Here is a 14608-nt window from a genome sequence, read left to right on the forward strand (position 1 = left end):
CTTGTTATTCTATAAATATATATTTTAGATATATATATATGAAAAAATACAAGCAACTTTTGTGTGATATCACAAATAAACAAATTACCTCCTTATGAAAAAATAAATAGCGATTTACCTCCCTGTATATCTTAAAATACAATAATTTAACTCCATATGATTTTTAAAATGAAGCAATTTACTCCCTGTATAAGGAGGTAAATTGTTTTATTTAAAAAGTATAGGAAGGTAAATTGCTATATCTTTTTTTTATAGAGGGTAATGTGCTCATTTTTCAATATCACGGGAGGTAAATTATTATTCAGCCTATATATATACACACACATATGTCCTAACCCTTGTTGGATTGGGCCTGCATGAGAGTAGGGCTACTCTCCAGAATCTTCCATGGTTCGACCCTTTTAAGAAAAGTACAGTTGGTCCACTCTTCCAATGGCCCACCACTCAAATGGGCCGTCCAACAGATTATGCAAGGTCACGTGCTGCAACTCTGTATCTCCATGTAGACACGCACACGCTCCCTATCCTGCACTCCCCCGCCCCGTTTATCACCGCCCACCCTCCAAGTCCAAGCAACCAAAGCCAAACTCATTTCATATCTGGTTTCTGCCCACTTGTCGCAGTCTCTCTTCCACAAACCTCTACTTTTTATTACTAAATGCGCTCCTCCTTCCTCCCCACTGGCTGGTGAATTAGGGTTAGGGTTTTGTAGCTGCTCCATTTAACTGCCGCATGAATGCTTGTGTCAGAGTAGCTGTATTTATTGCAGGGGTATTCTGTGTTGGTAGTTTTAGGGAATTAGGGCTTGGTAATGTGTTCTTGGTTTGATCTTTCAATGCCTGGGGATTTTTGGTCTGTGTAGTAGCTGTATGGCTCCGAGCAGAAGAAAAGGTGCTAATAAAGCTAAGGCAGCGGCCGGTCGGCCGAAGTGGAAGGTCGGCGATCTCGTGCTTGCCAAAGTCAAAGGGTTTCCTGCTTGGCCTGCTACTGTATGCCTATTACTATTTCCTTTTTTTGTTTTCCCAAAGTACATGTGTACTATCTTTCCACTAATGTTACTTAGGGTTTTGGTGTTGCATGCTGCTTTTATTGCTTTTTAGTTTACTGATTTTGTATGTTTTTCATTATCTTTTGGTGACTGTGGATCTGGAGCTAAATTGTAATTTTGGCTTGGATTTTATATTTTTGGGCCATCTGAAGTTTCTAGCCATGTGACCATGCTGATTAGGGTTGCGGTTAGATGAAATAACATTTGTTCGCTGAACAGACATAGTATGAGAAACAAATTAGCGGGTTTCTTCATGGGACTCTATACAAATTAGTCTGGGGATATTTAATTTGCATACAATTAGCTGCATACAAGCAGATGGAGTAACATAAAACAACAGCTAGCTGCTTAACTTTATGAAATAAATGGTTAAATACTACTGCTGAGTTCTTGATAATCTATCTTGCTAGATGCTAGTTGCATATAGATGTCTATATGTATATAGTCTACCATGGATCTTGTGGAGATTATCATGTTGGTATTGAGCTTATGCTTCATTTACATTGTCCTGGATAAAAGATTATTGGGTGATATTTTTTGGGATATACTGTATATTGAGACAAGTGGAAAAGGTATTGCTTATAAGTAGAATATTGGTCCTTCGGTTGCTCATACTCTTATAGCCAGGACTTCTTGCCTTTCCTTGATGTTTCTTTCTTGATTCTCATGCCTCTTCTAGAGAATGTTTCCAGTTTGCACCCATCTAGATTGTTTGTATCACATAGAACATGGTAAATGAGGTGCATTTGATATCTTTTCTTTAGTTGTGTTCTTATGTTTCTTGTATCGTTTGCTATATGCAATACAAGTAACTATATGTGTTGAGTGTTCAACAAATTGGATCATAAACTTTGATATAATAATACATCAACCAAAACTACTTCTTGTGACTAATAACTTTTGTGTATTTGGAATGTACATCTAATGTTGGATGATGCTAATTTATAGGGCGTTAAATTAATTGAAAATACTTTTTTCACGATAAATACTCTTTTTGTTCTGTGGGATGCAATGTTTATTCCTTTTTGCTTTGCTTATATAGAAGAGTAGTGACGAGCACAATATCAGAGTATGGATTAAAGGGATAGGAAATTGATCAATTGAGTAATCACTTTGCATACATAATGGTCTTAACCTTTGAGAATGAGGTGCTGCTAGGAAGAATCTTATTGTAAGTTCTGTTTGGTTAGTGCACTGGTAGACTAGCATTGACATTTATCTTCTCACTACTGAGGCTCACACGAATGACTTCACCTTGGAACTGAACATACCTCTCTCTATATGTATTAATTAGGTGGAAAGGAGGAAGGTGTGATTGGATGGGACAAGAAAAGGATGTTTTCAGGATTATGTATTAAGTCTTGTGAAGGCGCAAAATACTGATTTGGAGGCCACAAGAATCACTTGGTTCAGTTCAGCAAAGTTGTTTTGTGGTCTACTCTTGTCTTTAAGTTCAGGGAAGAAGTCAAATTTCTAAGATAGGAACTAACCCAGTTGTTTGGGTTCAAAAGGTGTGTGAGCTATTATCCCAAAGAAGGAAAATACTCGTAAGATGTGAATTATACATCATGGTTAAGAGCCTGGAGCAATTTTGAGGAGAGGTTATGATGCCTCTATCACACCATAGTTGTCTTCACATGATGCTGAAAAGTAAAATTGTTATTTTTTAGTTGTTGACGACATACGTACATACTTTTTTATATTAAAAAATAAACTTTATTAAGAAAGGATGGGATATTATAATGGAGAGAACAAGAAGTCGTCAAAGGAACATGAACTAGTTTCATTCTTGGTTTGCAGGCATTGATAACATTAGGGGACAGAGAGAGTCATTTTTTGTGGTTGTTGATGTGATTGGGTTATGTGGTGGATATAGTGTTATTATGCATTTTCTGAAACACAGTTTACTAGAAAGTGGCCTTTCCATGAGAGACCTGCAGTATCTATAATCTCATAAAAATATGCACTTCATTCATTTGCATCCTTTTGCTGAAAAAACTGTTTTCTTGTTGGTTCCATGCATTGTGGCCTTAACTCTCATGGCTGTTGTGTTGACTTCCTATAGTGAATCTTGTCCACTGTTATGTCTGGTGGCTATATTAACTACTATCTCTCACTTTCCCATGACAGGTCAGCGAGCCACAGAAGTGGGGTTACCCTGCTGATTTGAAGAAAGTGCTAGTCTATTTCTTTGGCACTCAACAAATGTAAGTTCTTTAGTTCCTATACACTTGTTCCTTAGATGCTATTGGCAGCCAAATAGGATTTCAGATTCTGATCTTGTATTCGATGCGTCAAAAGATTGTGATGTTATGTTACCTCTATTCCTCTACAAGGAATTTCCTAGATACTTGGTTAGGGAGATTAGTTTTCTCCTTTTATGGTTATTTGCTGCATTGTTGTGATCTGAAATATTGTGTTGGCATTCCTATTCTCTCAGCTGTCCCATGCTTAGATTATCTAAAGCTACTTTGTCGAGGATTTTAATTGGAAGAAAAAAATGGAAGAGTTGAAATGACCTAAAACTATCATATTTTATGTGTTAAGTTTACAAATGTGTAAATATATAATTGATTTGAAGGATTATTGTATTCCTATAAAGATCTTTTCTCTTGTACAGTGCCTTCTGTAATCCTGCTGATGTTGAAGAGTTCACAGAAGAGAAGAAAGTCTCTCTGCTAGGAAAACGCCATGGAAAAGGCTCTGATTTTGTTCGTGCATTAAATGAGATCATTGATTGCTTTGAGAAACAGAAGAAACAGGACCAAATTAGTGATGATATCACGGAGGAAACTAATGTCACCAATGAAAACAATTCAGATGAATCCTTGACTAAATCTGTGACTGATGAAGCTCCTGTAATTACAGCTAAAGAACTTTCGGGTGGAGCAGCTAATAATCTAAACTCTCTAACTGAAGCTGCTGTAGCTGCAGCAGCGAAAGATGCTTTGCACGATGAGGAGATGCAGTTGGAGGAAGCAAATTCTAATTCAGTTTTTGCAGATGCACGTGTGTATTCAACCAGAAGCAAAACTGATGCTGCCCAATCAAGGAACATTGTGGGACAGAGGAGGATATCTGGTCGGAAGTTAAGAAGTTCTTCAAGGATAAATGCTAGTAGGCTGCAGAGATTAATGTTGCCTACCACCAATAACACTAGGAGCTCTAGGCGGTTGGGTGATAATACTTTACAGGATAGATCAGTTAGAAGAAGTAAAAGGATTATGAAGTCATCTGATGATTCCGAGGGGCCTGATGTCGACTCACCTGCTTTTGTGTCACATGATAGCGTCGAAGAGAATGATTCTGAGATTATGACAGTAGACTCTGATACACTTAGTTCTAATGATGGCAGCTCTGTGGACTCGGGTTGTGAGCCAGTTGGAGAGGGACCTCTCATTGAAAATAATGAAGGGGAAACAGAGTTAAGTGACAGGCTTGACTTTCAAACTAACGCTACCATCATTAAGAAGAAAAGGAAGCCTAATCGCAAAAGACACAGAAATGATATTGTTTTGGTGGCTAAACTGGATGAAGTTATTTCAGAGGCTGAAGAGCTCAAGACTGAATGTATTTCACCTAGTAATAATGAGAAAGTGGCTGAAAAATATGCTAAGGAAGATGGTGATGAGCACTTACCATTAGTTAAAAGAGCCAGAGTTCGTATGGGCAGACCATCACCTCCAGGGGATGAGGAAACGCAAGAAGTGGAACAAATAATGGAAGTTCCTGGAAATTTAGCTGTACAGTCTTCTGGGCACTTGAATTCTAAGTTGGATGCTCCGGCTGATAGAGAGACTCTCCCCATTAAAGAAGATCAGGGTACTTCGTCATCTTTATTGCATGCAGGTCCTGCTAGAAAGCCTAAGTATTGGGAAACTAGAAAGAGTTTTGTGGATGGTGAAGCTGCTTTACCTCCATCTAAACGCCTACATCGTGCCTTGGAGGCCATGTCTGCCAATGTGGCTGAAGATAATCAAAGAGATTCCATTTGTTCACCAACAGTGGATACTCATACAAATGGATGTTGTTCTTCTTCCTTTGCAGAATGCTCTGAGCAGTCCATGGAAAGAAAAGATGTGGTTGAATTGGGATCCAGACAGGTGGAGGATCATAAAAATGATGATTCTCACTCAAGTGCTTCCGGGTTCTGTGCCAGGTCCAACATGGAAGTGCCAGAAAATGATGGAAAAACCACTGCATGGGAGTCAGATTGTGGTAAATCTTGTGGTAGTGATAACTCAAATCCTGAATTTGGAAAAGATTCATCTGAACATGTGGAAGGTGCTGACAGCAAATGTCTAAAATTGTTGCCCCTGGACGAGTGCCCCGAGAAAGCTGATGCTGAGCATCAGCATGCAAATCCAGATTCACCTAACTGTGGTGAAAAATTATCTCGTTTGGACAGCAATGAGCCATGTTTTATTATGGCAGCTGATGGCTGCAAGATTGAACCTTCAGGGTTAAAGGAGGCTGCTAAGAGATCTGAGCCTGATGTTTCCCAGACGAACTCAGATTCCATTATGGTGGAAGAAATTGCTGGTAGTTCACTTAATACTGACAGAGATACTCTGATAGATAATGCAGATGGTGGAGGTGATGAAGATACCATGACTGACAGTCCACATGGTGGAGTTGAGGAAGATATTCTGGTAGACAGTGCAGATGGTGGAACTGATGAAGATACTCTGATAGACAGTGCACATGGTGGAGGTGATGAAACACACAAGACTAAGCACCTTTGTTTATCCGAGACTAACCAAAATGGTCCGAGGTAAAAACCTTTATACATACTTATATATATATATTTATATTTTTGCAGTAGCTTGGTCTATGGTTTTGTCTTCTCGCATGTAATCGCTTCAGTTATAAATTGGTGTACCTTTTTTGGCTTTCTGTGTGCACTTGTTTAGGCCAGAGTTTGCGGAAGCAGCTGGACCAGAATCACCAGATTCAAATGTCATGCCATCGGCTACTCCTGCGAATGTTTTGACTAGCGGTCATCATGGACTTGTGTCTCACTCTAATTCTATATCTGATGATCATCTGGACAATAGAATTGTTTCAATCACTCAGGCTTCTTCATATACGACTAATGGGCCAGACCCTGTTGCCAGGGCATCTCCTCCCAATTCTTCCATATGCATCATTTCTGCATCAGATAAGAATAGTTATGTTAGAAAGAGAAGCCCTCGCAGCCCTGATGTTGAAAAGGCTAAAGTTGCTGGCAAGTCCAGCAGCAAAGTGGAAATCTTGTCATCCTTTGAAGCTACTATTAGATCTTTGACAAGAACAAAAGACAGCATAGGTCGAGCAACACGGGTTGCTATTGACTGTGCGAAATTTGGTTTTGCGACTAAGGTAGGCTTATACCTGGTAATGCAATAATACCTGTGGTTCCTACTTTTGATGAAACCAGCATCTTGTTAGATGCTCATAAACTTCTTATTTAGCTACACATAATTTCATTATTTGAGGTTGCAATTTTGTGTCTGCTATTTGCATTTGGTCAACCAACCATATTGATGATGTAGATTGATGGTCGGTAATAAAAGCTTTGATGGTTATGTCCTCCTTTTGCTTGAGGGAAAAGTAGATAAATGACCTTTTGTGTGTTGGTGTATTTTCCTCTCATGCTCATAAATTATCCATCTATGTTTTAACTAAGCATGGTTACAAGGCATATCCTTAACTAGGAGAAACAAAATACTATTCAGATGAATGATTGTAATTATAGTTTTCTAGTACATCCACGACCTGGCAGTTTCTCATCTATCTCCAGAACCAGTTCTACTAGCTTGTGGGATTTCTTCGGTCATCACCCTACTCTCCTGCCACTTCTTTTTAGAGAATTTTTCTAGCTGAGGATTTAGGAAGTATAGCTAGTTGAGCAGATTGCCTGAATTTGCTCTAACTCATACTAGTGGGTTCCAAGGATTTATGTTTGTATATTGTCATGAAATGCGTCTGCCGTTGAATGTTGGTGTCAAGGAATCAGCATGTCAGATCTATATCTTCTGCCATATGTTAACCATGTTTAGTACTGGTAATGTAATGACTAAATGGATTTTTCTGTAGTAATGAAGTATCAACGGTGTGGTGACATTTATTTCATATTGCCTGCCAGCATTTTCAATTGCATAGCATTTGTTGCATGTACTTATGTAGCAATTTTTTTGGCTGTAGGTGGTTGAAATACTGGCCCGTAATTTGGAAAGTGAGTCAAGTCCACACAAAAAAGTCGACTTATTTTTCCTTGTTGACTCTATCAGTCAGTGCTCCGGAGGCATGAAAGGTAACTCATTTAACTGACTGACTTCTGTTATTATTAGTCATTTGCATGCCACCTATACACATCTTCTGTTGTCTAGTTTGAACATTTATATTGAATGAGGGAGTTTGTGTGCTAACTTATATTTGCCTGTTCAGGTGATGCTGGCATGTATCCCTCAGCAATACAGGCATTGTTGCCACGTTTATTGTTGGCTGCTGCTCCTCCTGGTACTAATTTTTATGAGAATCACAGGCAGTGTTTAAAAGTGAGTCGAGTTTCTCTTGAGATTTACCCTTTTAGACCTCATACATATTGAATGTTTTAATGGAGTATAGCGATAATGTTCTCTTTCCTGGCTTACTGAATAGGTTTTGAGAGTTTGGCTGGAGAGAAAGATTCTTCCAGAATCAATAATTCGTTACCATATTCGAGAACTTGATGCCCTTTATGGTTCGCATCTTATGGGTGGCTCCAGCCGATCTCTGAGATTAGAAAGGCCTTTTGACGATCCTATCAGAGAAATGGAGGGAATGTTGGTAGATGAATATGGAAGGTAATATGACATCTTGTCGCAGCAATTTAATGCAAGTCAATGTTGTACCCTCGATCTTCTTTTAGTTTTAGGTATGTGGGATTGTCTTTGGAGCAGCGCTAACAATCTTTTTCTTGTTTTAGTAATTCAAGCATTCAACTCCCTGGTTTTTGTATGCCTCCAATGCTGAAGGATGAAGATATTGGAAGCGATTCTGATGAAGAGAGGTTTGAGGCTGTTACTCCAGAGCATAATGTTGAAAAGCTTGATGGTGATGCAAATCTGGTTACTGCAGTTGAGAAGCGTAGCCATATCTTGGAAGATATTGATGGTGAGCTGGAAATGGAGGATGTGGCGCCGACTTGTGAAGTTGAAATTAGTTCTACCAGTAATATTGCTGGAACAGATTGCAAACAGATATCTCGCCATCAATGTGACAACCATTATGGGTTACCATTTGGCCCTCAACAACCCAAGGATACCCGTTTAATGTCTGCTCCTTTGCCAAGGTCTCCGCTGCCTCCGCCTCCACCACCACCACCACCACCTCCACCTCATTCGCTTCCACACTCTGCTTTTCCTCCTGCAGTGCTTGATTCTGTTTCAAATGGTCCTGATTCAAAGCTTTATCTGAGTTCTCAGGTCTTGTTAAGTTCTGTCTTTCACATCACTTTGCTCTTTTTTCACTTCCGCTGGGGATATTTTTTCATTGTAACTTTTACTTGCCCATGCAGGAACCCATTGTGAAGCAGTCTCTTTTGCCAAGAGTCAAGCCAAGAACTTTGAATGCTGTGCATCACCTTGCTCATGACAGTATAGATTCCGAAGCCCAGTTACCGAGACAGACACCTGATTGCAGCAATGCTTGTCATTTCAGTGATCAACCTAACTCCCATTTATCTAGTCGAGCTCCTAATGGCTTCCAACCTGTGGATAGTGCTTTCAGCAAGGGTTTTCATCTGCGCCCTCCACACCCTGCTCCATCAAATCAGTTTTCGTATGTCCGAGAACAACGAATCCAATCACGAAGGGATATCCCACCACCTTCCCATCCCAACAGATTCCACATGCGTAATGCAGAAAATGGAAATTTCTACAGGGATCGTGACAGAAATAAGTTTGGCTCACGTGATAATATTGGAGAATACTGGAGGCCACCATTGCCGTCCATCTCTGGTAACTAAAGCTTTTCCTACTTGTGTTATACTTTTTTGCATTGTGTCCCTTCATTTTATTTTTGGATCCTGTCAACCAGACCCTTTCTATCTTCTCTCAGGCCCATGCTATCACAACAGTTCCCGGATGGCTCATGCACCCATGTCGTACAATGGGCCACCACGTGAGCCAGCATTGCCTAACAATCGGTGGAATTTCCATCCAAGGTCCATGAACAGACAATTTAATCCTTACAGGCCACATTCGGAAGGCCCTATTCCAGTCGCAAATAGAGGTCCGTTATCTCTTTCTGTATCTTATGGAGAACAGCAAATCTAATTCCTGTCTGATTGCTGCTTCTCTTCACATCTACTGCGATTGAAATGCTTGTGTCCTTTTTATTTCTCTCAGGTCCTAATTTCTGGAAACCTAAATAAACATTTGGAAGCAGCTGGCGTCAAACTGGTAGTTCTGGCATAGCACTACCATTCAGTGTTGTTTTTGTCCACCATGTATTTCTATTTTTGCTTATTTTGCCATCTCTTTGTTAGGTCAAAGTCTCACTGGATTGTGAGGCTCCCCTGAAAAAGTTGTCTTATGGATGATCTTATGGTCGTTTACTCTGTGGCTGTCAATTATATTGATGCCATTGTAGCCCAAAGGAAAAGATGGCGTGCTGCTCGTGCGATTGTACATATGTATGTTGCCGTTCCGTCTGCAGTTGCCAAATGACTATAAATGATGTGAGGCTGTTTGGTGGGGAGATGTAATGGTTGCCCCTATGCTGCTGACTTCATTTAGTTTTAACATGTTTCATATCTATAAAATTTTGTTTAGAGTAACATTATAATTTATTACTTGTCGTGTGGTGTAGGGTCTGCCGTCAACATTTAGGCAATGATCTGTACTTTCTTTTGCTCCAAACCTCACCCGTGCTTTCTTATCATTCTCTCTCTCTTTAAGCGGCAGTCGTTGTAAAAGCGTCGCAGCTACCCTGTACATGTGAGTAGTTATCCATCAGCTTAATCAGAACGAGAAGAGTTACATCATGAAGTCATTATCCATAATTTTCTGCACAGTGGTGTGGTGTGATTTGTTGGCTCTATTTCAATCTCCAATGATGCAAAACGTTCCCGTTATAGCGGGATCTATTAGTATTAGACTTTCTTTAGTTACTTATATCTCTCGCAACCAAATCTAGAAACTTATGTAGAATCGGGTTTGCAATTGTAGTACGTGAGTCCTTGGTTTAATTAGGCACGCCCAAAGAATCACCAGTCAAAAGAGTGGATAATCCAATTTAATGGACTAAAGAAGCTTCTGACACTGCCATTCTTTAGTATGGTTTTGTCTTTTCAAATTCTTCTTCTTTTTCTTTGTTTTTAAATTTTTTTTAGATAAATTAACATATTAACATGATTTGCATTATTAACAACAGATACAATATAGATTTGTAAATATGTTTCCCGTAATTTTCTTGGCTTTTTAGTGGTAAGGAGGTAGGTAGCGTACAACTCAGAGTCAACAATGATATGATGAGATCGGGGTTGAGGAAAGCCTGTAGCTCTCGAATATAACGCAAGGAATTGGGGGCGCATTTAGTTTTGGAATAAATTGAGATCAGTTTGATTATGAAGCATTTTTCATGTCTATAGTATTTCTTAAATTTGTTTTTGTTAATAAATATATGTTTTATTAATATAAAAAAATTTAGTAAATTTTAAATTAATAAAAGATATTTATTTATGTAAAATTTTATATATACAGTAAAACCTCTATAAATTAATAATCTTGGGACCATGAAATTTTATTAATTTAAACAGATATTAATTTATCGATAAATTAATATTTTATTAATTAAAAGAGAGACTTTTTAAATTCAGCAAATTTAGTACATATGTATTGAAAATAAATGAATTCATATATGTTTCATTGATTATATTCAGGCATAAATCAATTCTTTGAAACTAATTAAATATATTCATGTATAATATCAATTCATTGTGTACAATTAACTATTATATTCATAGACGCATGTATCAATTCATTGAAATTACTTAAATATATATGTTTATATTAATTCATTGCACTTAAATAACTATGATAGCCAATTAAATATATTAATGCATGCTGAATGAAACATATACTATATAAATCTCAATATGAAAATAAAATAATTCATGACACCCAACCATGTCTTTTCATCTAAAAGCCATCGCAAAATCATCCATGAATGATCAAATACGTAAAGTATTACAGGCTTCATATTTTATCAAATTACCATAATATTTATAATTATAATATTTATGAATTATTAATTTAGAGTTTTAATGGGACCTAATATTTATAAAGGAATTTTTTGAAAAATTATTATCTTATTATCTTATCGAATTTGATGATTTTTTACAAAGGCCCAAGTCGGGACCGGAAGATTTTATTATTTTAGAGAGTTTATTAATTTATAGAGTATTAATTTATAGAGGTTTTACTGTAACTCCGGCTTTGAGGATTAGAAATTAGAATAGGTGGTGTGTGAGATAAGAGAGATATTACGGGGTACCATTGCTATTTTCATGTGATTGAATCGCTGGCAGCGGAACTCTCTCTGCCCTCTTCTCTTTCACATTAGTCATTACATCGCCATTGCAGTCCATCTTCATTCAAATTTCAGCCGCAAAAACTGCACCTTTTTCGCCGATAATTCAGTTCACCTGCGCACAAGAATAAATAGTTCGCAGAAGAAAGAAAGAAAAATACGGAGAGAAAATGGGTGCCTCTCCGTCAGTCCCTCAGAAATCCATTCACGAGTTTACTGTCAAGGTTCTTTCTCTGTTTGTCTTCCTTCTGTGTTTTTCACTCTCCCAGATATGATATATTCTATGTGGAGGACTAATTTTGCGGTTTTGATGATGTTGGGCAGGATAGTAAAGGCAGGGATGTGGACCTGAGCACCTATAAAGGGAAAGTCTTGCTTGTCGTGAACGTTGCTTCGAAATGGTGGGTTTTTTCCCCTCTTTCTTTTTGGGGTTTTGTTTCTGTTGTGGGATCTTGTGTTTGTGTATGTTATGATTGTCTGCTTTATTTTAACGAAACAGTGGGTTCACAAACTCAAATTACACCCAGTTGACTGAGCTTTACTCGCAATATAAGGATAAGGGTAAGTTGTTTTTCCCCTTATTGATGTTGTTTTTGTGCTTTTAATAGGGGTTCCGTCATTGATGTGATATTTTTTTTTATGTATGGAGGTTTATTGATTATTAAACTGTAATTACGTGTGGGATGCCCGTGTTTATAGCATGATTTGTATTTCAGGTCTTGAGATACTGGCATTCCCGTGCAACCAGTTCTTGTATCAAGAACCAGGATCGAGCCAAGAAGCTGAACAATTTGCCTGCACAAGATTCAAGGCTGAGTATCCCATATTTCAGAAGGTAATGAATTTCATTTTGTTATTTTCTGTTGGGTGTTCCTAAAAGTGTTCTTACAGAAAGTATTTAGCACTGGACATGATGAATTTAATTTACGATGCTTCTGTTTATCCGATTATTGCTTCAGTTCTCTCAATTGAAGGTATATTTTCATTCCATGGATGAGCTGTTGTGCATGGTGGGTAAGAATTGCAGTTCGATTTGCAATTAGTTTGGCTATATAAACTGGGAACTGAAGAAAAGTGTGGAGGTCAATTTAGTTTCAACTTTCAAGAATAAAACCAAATTGCTGTGTCCTTTATTTCCGATCGCAAAACAAATACAATACATCATGGTCAGAGAATTCCACGATGTGCAGGATGAGTGAATGCCTGGATAATAACATTTTGATATCTGTCACCACGATCTTTGTTTTATAATGGCATTCTAATGGCTTATGGAAGTCGGTAGTAGTGGAACTTGGATTATTGTAACATATTAATGCACTCTTATTAATAAAGTATTTAAACTGAATGGATAAGTGAAGACAGACTAGAATACTGGGGCTGGGAGAAAGATAAGATGGGCGATGGTTTAAATCGGGATTGCGTGAGATGAAATTTTAGTCACTTGATGCAAATATGTCCGGACCTGTATTCTTGAATATTTTTTAAGTTCTTTTATGAGTTCCTTCAATCTTTGCAGTCATATAATGAACAAAACTGTTATTTTGTGTATTATGTATAAGGTCAAAGTGAATGGAGCAGATACAGCACCTGTTTACAAGTTCCTTAAATCAAGTAAAGGAGGTCTATTTGGGTCTAGCATCAAATGGAACTTCACTAAGTTCCTAGTCGACAAAGAAGGGGTTGTAATTAAACGTTATGGATCAACTACCTCACCTTTGGCAGTTGAGGTCTTGCTCTCTCTCTCTCTCTCTCTCTCTCTCTCTCTCTCTCTCTCTCTCTCTCTATTGGCTTTTCAATTGCATTTTGGTTTATGCTATCTTGCCAACTGTAACCGAGCCCATTCTCTATTGCAGGGCGATATCAAGAAAGCTTTGGGAGAAACTTGAGCATATGATGCTCAGATGGGCAAACTTTTAGGGTGATTTAATTGTAAGACTGGTGTTTTCTTTTAGTACTCTTGGCCTCGATTGTACATGATTGTGGTTGTATATGTGGGTTGACTTTTGGCAAAAGATGTGTATTTTCAAAAGATACCGCTTCCAGTTTTGCTCGGAAACAAATCAAAACAATCTTCATACGCGTGTTTCACTTCAATGTTGGCTAGCACATGGAAACGCAATTGTTATGCTGCCGATGTTTCTTAAGACGACAATGCTGTAAGCCTGCCATTATCTAGAATCTTTCACTACAGTATCTGAACTAAATTTTTTGAGGGTGAACAAGATCTTAGAGGCTGCAGCATCTAAACTTTTACAAACTAGAATTACATGCAATTACATGTTTAATGAATTGTATCAACTACAAATTCAAAGGTAGGAATCACCATTCAGAACAGCCCATTCTTGCAAATTTGGCACGGTAAACATCTTCCATCTTGAAACTTACCAAAAAATTATGCTAGGTCAAATGGTTTATTATTTACATGAACAGAATATACACAGGCAACTTCCCAGCGTTCCAAATTCCTTGAATTCCACAACAGCCAGTGAACATTTGAAGAGGTTTACATGCTAGATATATATCGACTGCTCGATCCAACAGAAATCAATAAAAACAAAATCTGGAATCCAGAGCCAGCGATGCTTGTAGAGAGCTGGTATGAGGAATGTAAATTTATCAAATTTTCACTTGGTCAACCTGCACTTCAGATAGGTTCTCAAGCATTAGTTTCATGACTATCCAAAAATTCCCATCCATTGTCTAGAATTGCCTTGAGTTTTCTTTTAGCTGCTTTCTCTTTATATGACTTTTTATTAGAGCAAGAAATTTTATCTCTGTTCTTCTGTGCCTCCATTGACTGAGCAGCTTCATCAGGCACAGACTCCACTGGCTCCGGGATCAAACTTTTCAAAGATGAAGTAGAAGAAGCTAAGATGCAGCTGGTCTGGCTGGATGAGAGTGATTTGCTAAATGGAACACGCTCATCAAATTTCTCCTTTAGAAGTCTCACATCCTGACATATCACTGCAATTTCTCCTCTAGAAGAACATGTGCAAGAAAAAA

At 38.0% G+C, this 14608-nt stretch overlaps 2 protein-coding genes across 2 annotated transcripts in view; one reads left to right on the forward strand and one right to left on the reverse strand.

The window, feature by feature from the left end:
* On the forward strand, positions 522-13693 carry LOC105165353 (protein HUA2-LIKE 3-like). Its single transcript, XM_011084332.2, has 18 exons — positions 522-989; positions 3179-3255; positions 3669-5822; positions 5962-6409; positions 7235-7343; positions 7478-7587; positions 7691-7875; positions 7998-8496; positions 8589-9030; positions 9131-9321; positions 9421-9474; positions 9561-9579; positions 11741-11829; positions 11930-12006; positions 12105-12166; positions 12322-12440; positions 13165-13332; positions 13459-13693. Exons 1-18 carry the CDS (start codon positions 870-872, stop codon positions 13489-13491), a joined length of 4956 nt encoding a protein of 1651 aa, XP_011082634.1. The 5' UTR covers positions 522-869; the 3' UTR covers positions 13492-13693.
* Positions 13948-14608, reverse strand: part of LOC105165281 — a gene marked incomplete in the record, with an annotated part of 4660 nt that continues 3999 nt past the window's right edge. The window contains 1 exon segment of the mRNA XM_011084245.2: positions 13948-14583. Coding sequence (XP_011082547.2) covers positions 14262-14583 — 322 coding nt within the window.

The sequence above is a fragment of the Sesamum indicum genome, linkage group LG6 (assembly GCF_000512975.1).
Source record: "Sesamum indicum cultivar Zhongzhi No. 13 linkage group LG6, S_indicum_v1.0, whole genome shotgun sequence".
Lineage (NCBI taxonomy): Eukaryota > Viridiplantae > Streptophyta > Magnoliopsida > Lamiales > Pedaliaceae > Sesamum > Sesamum indicum.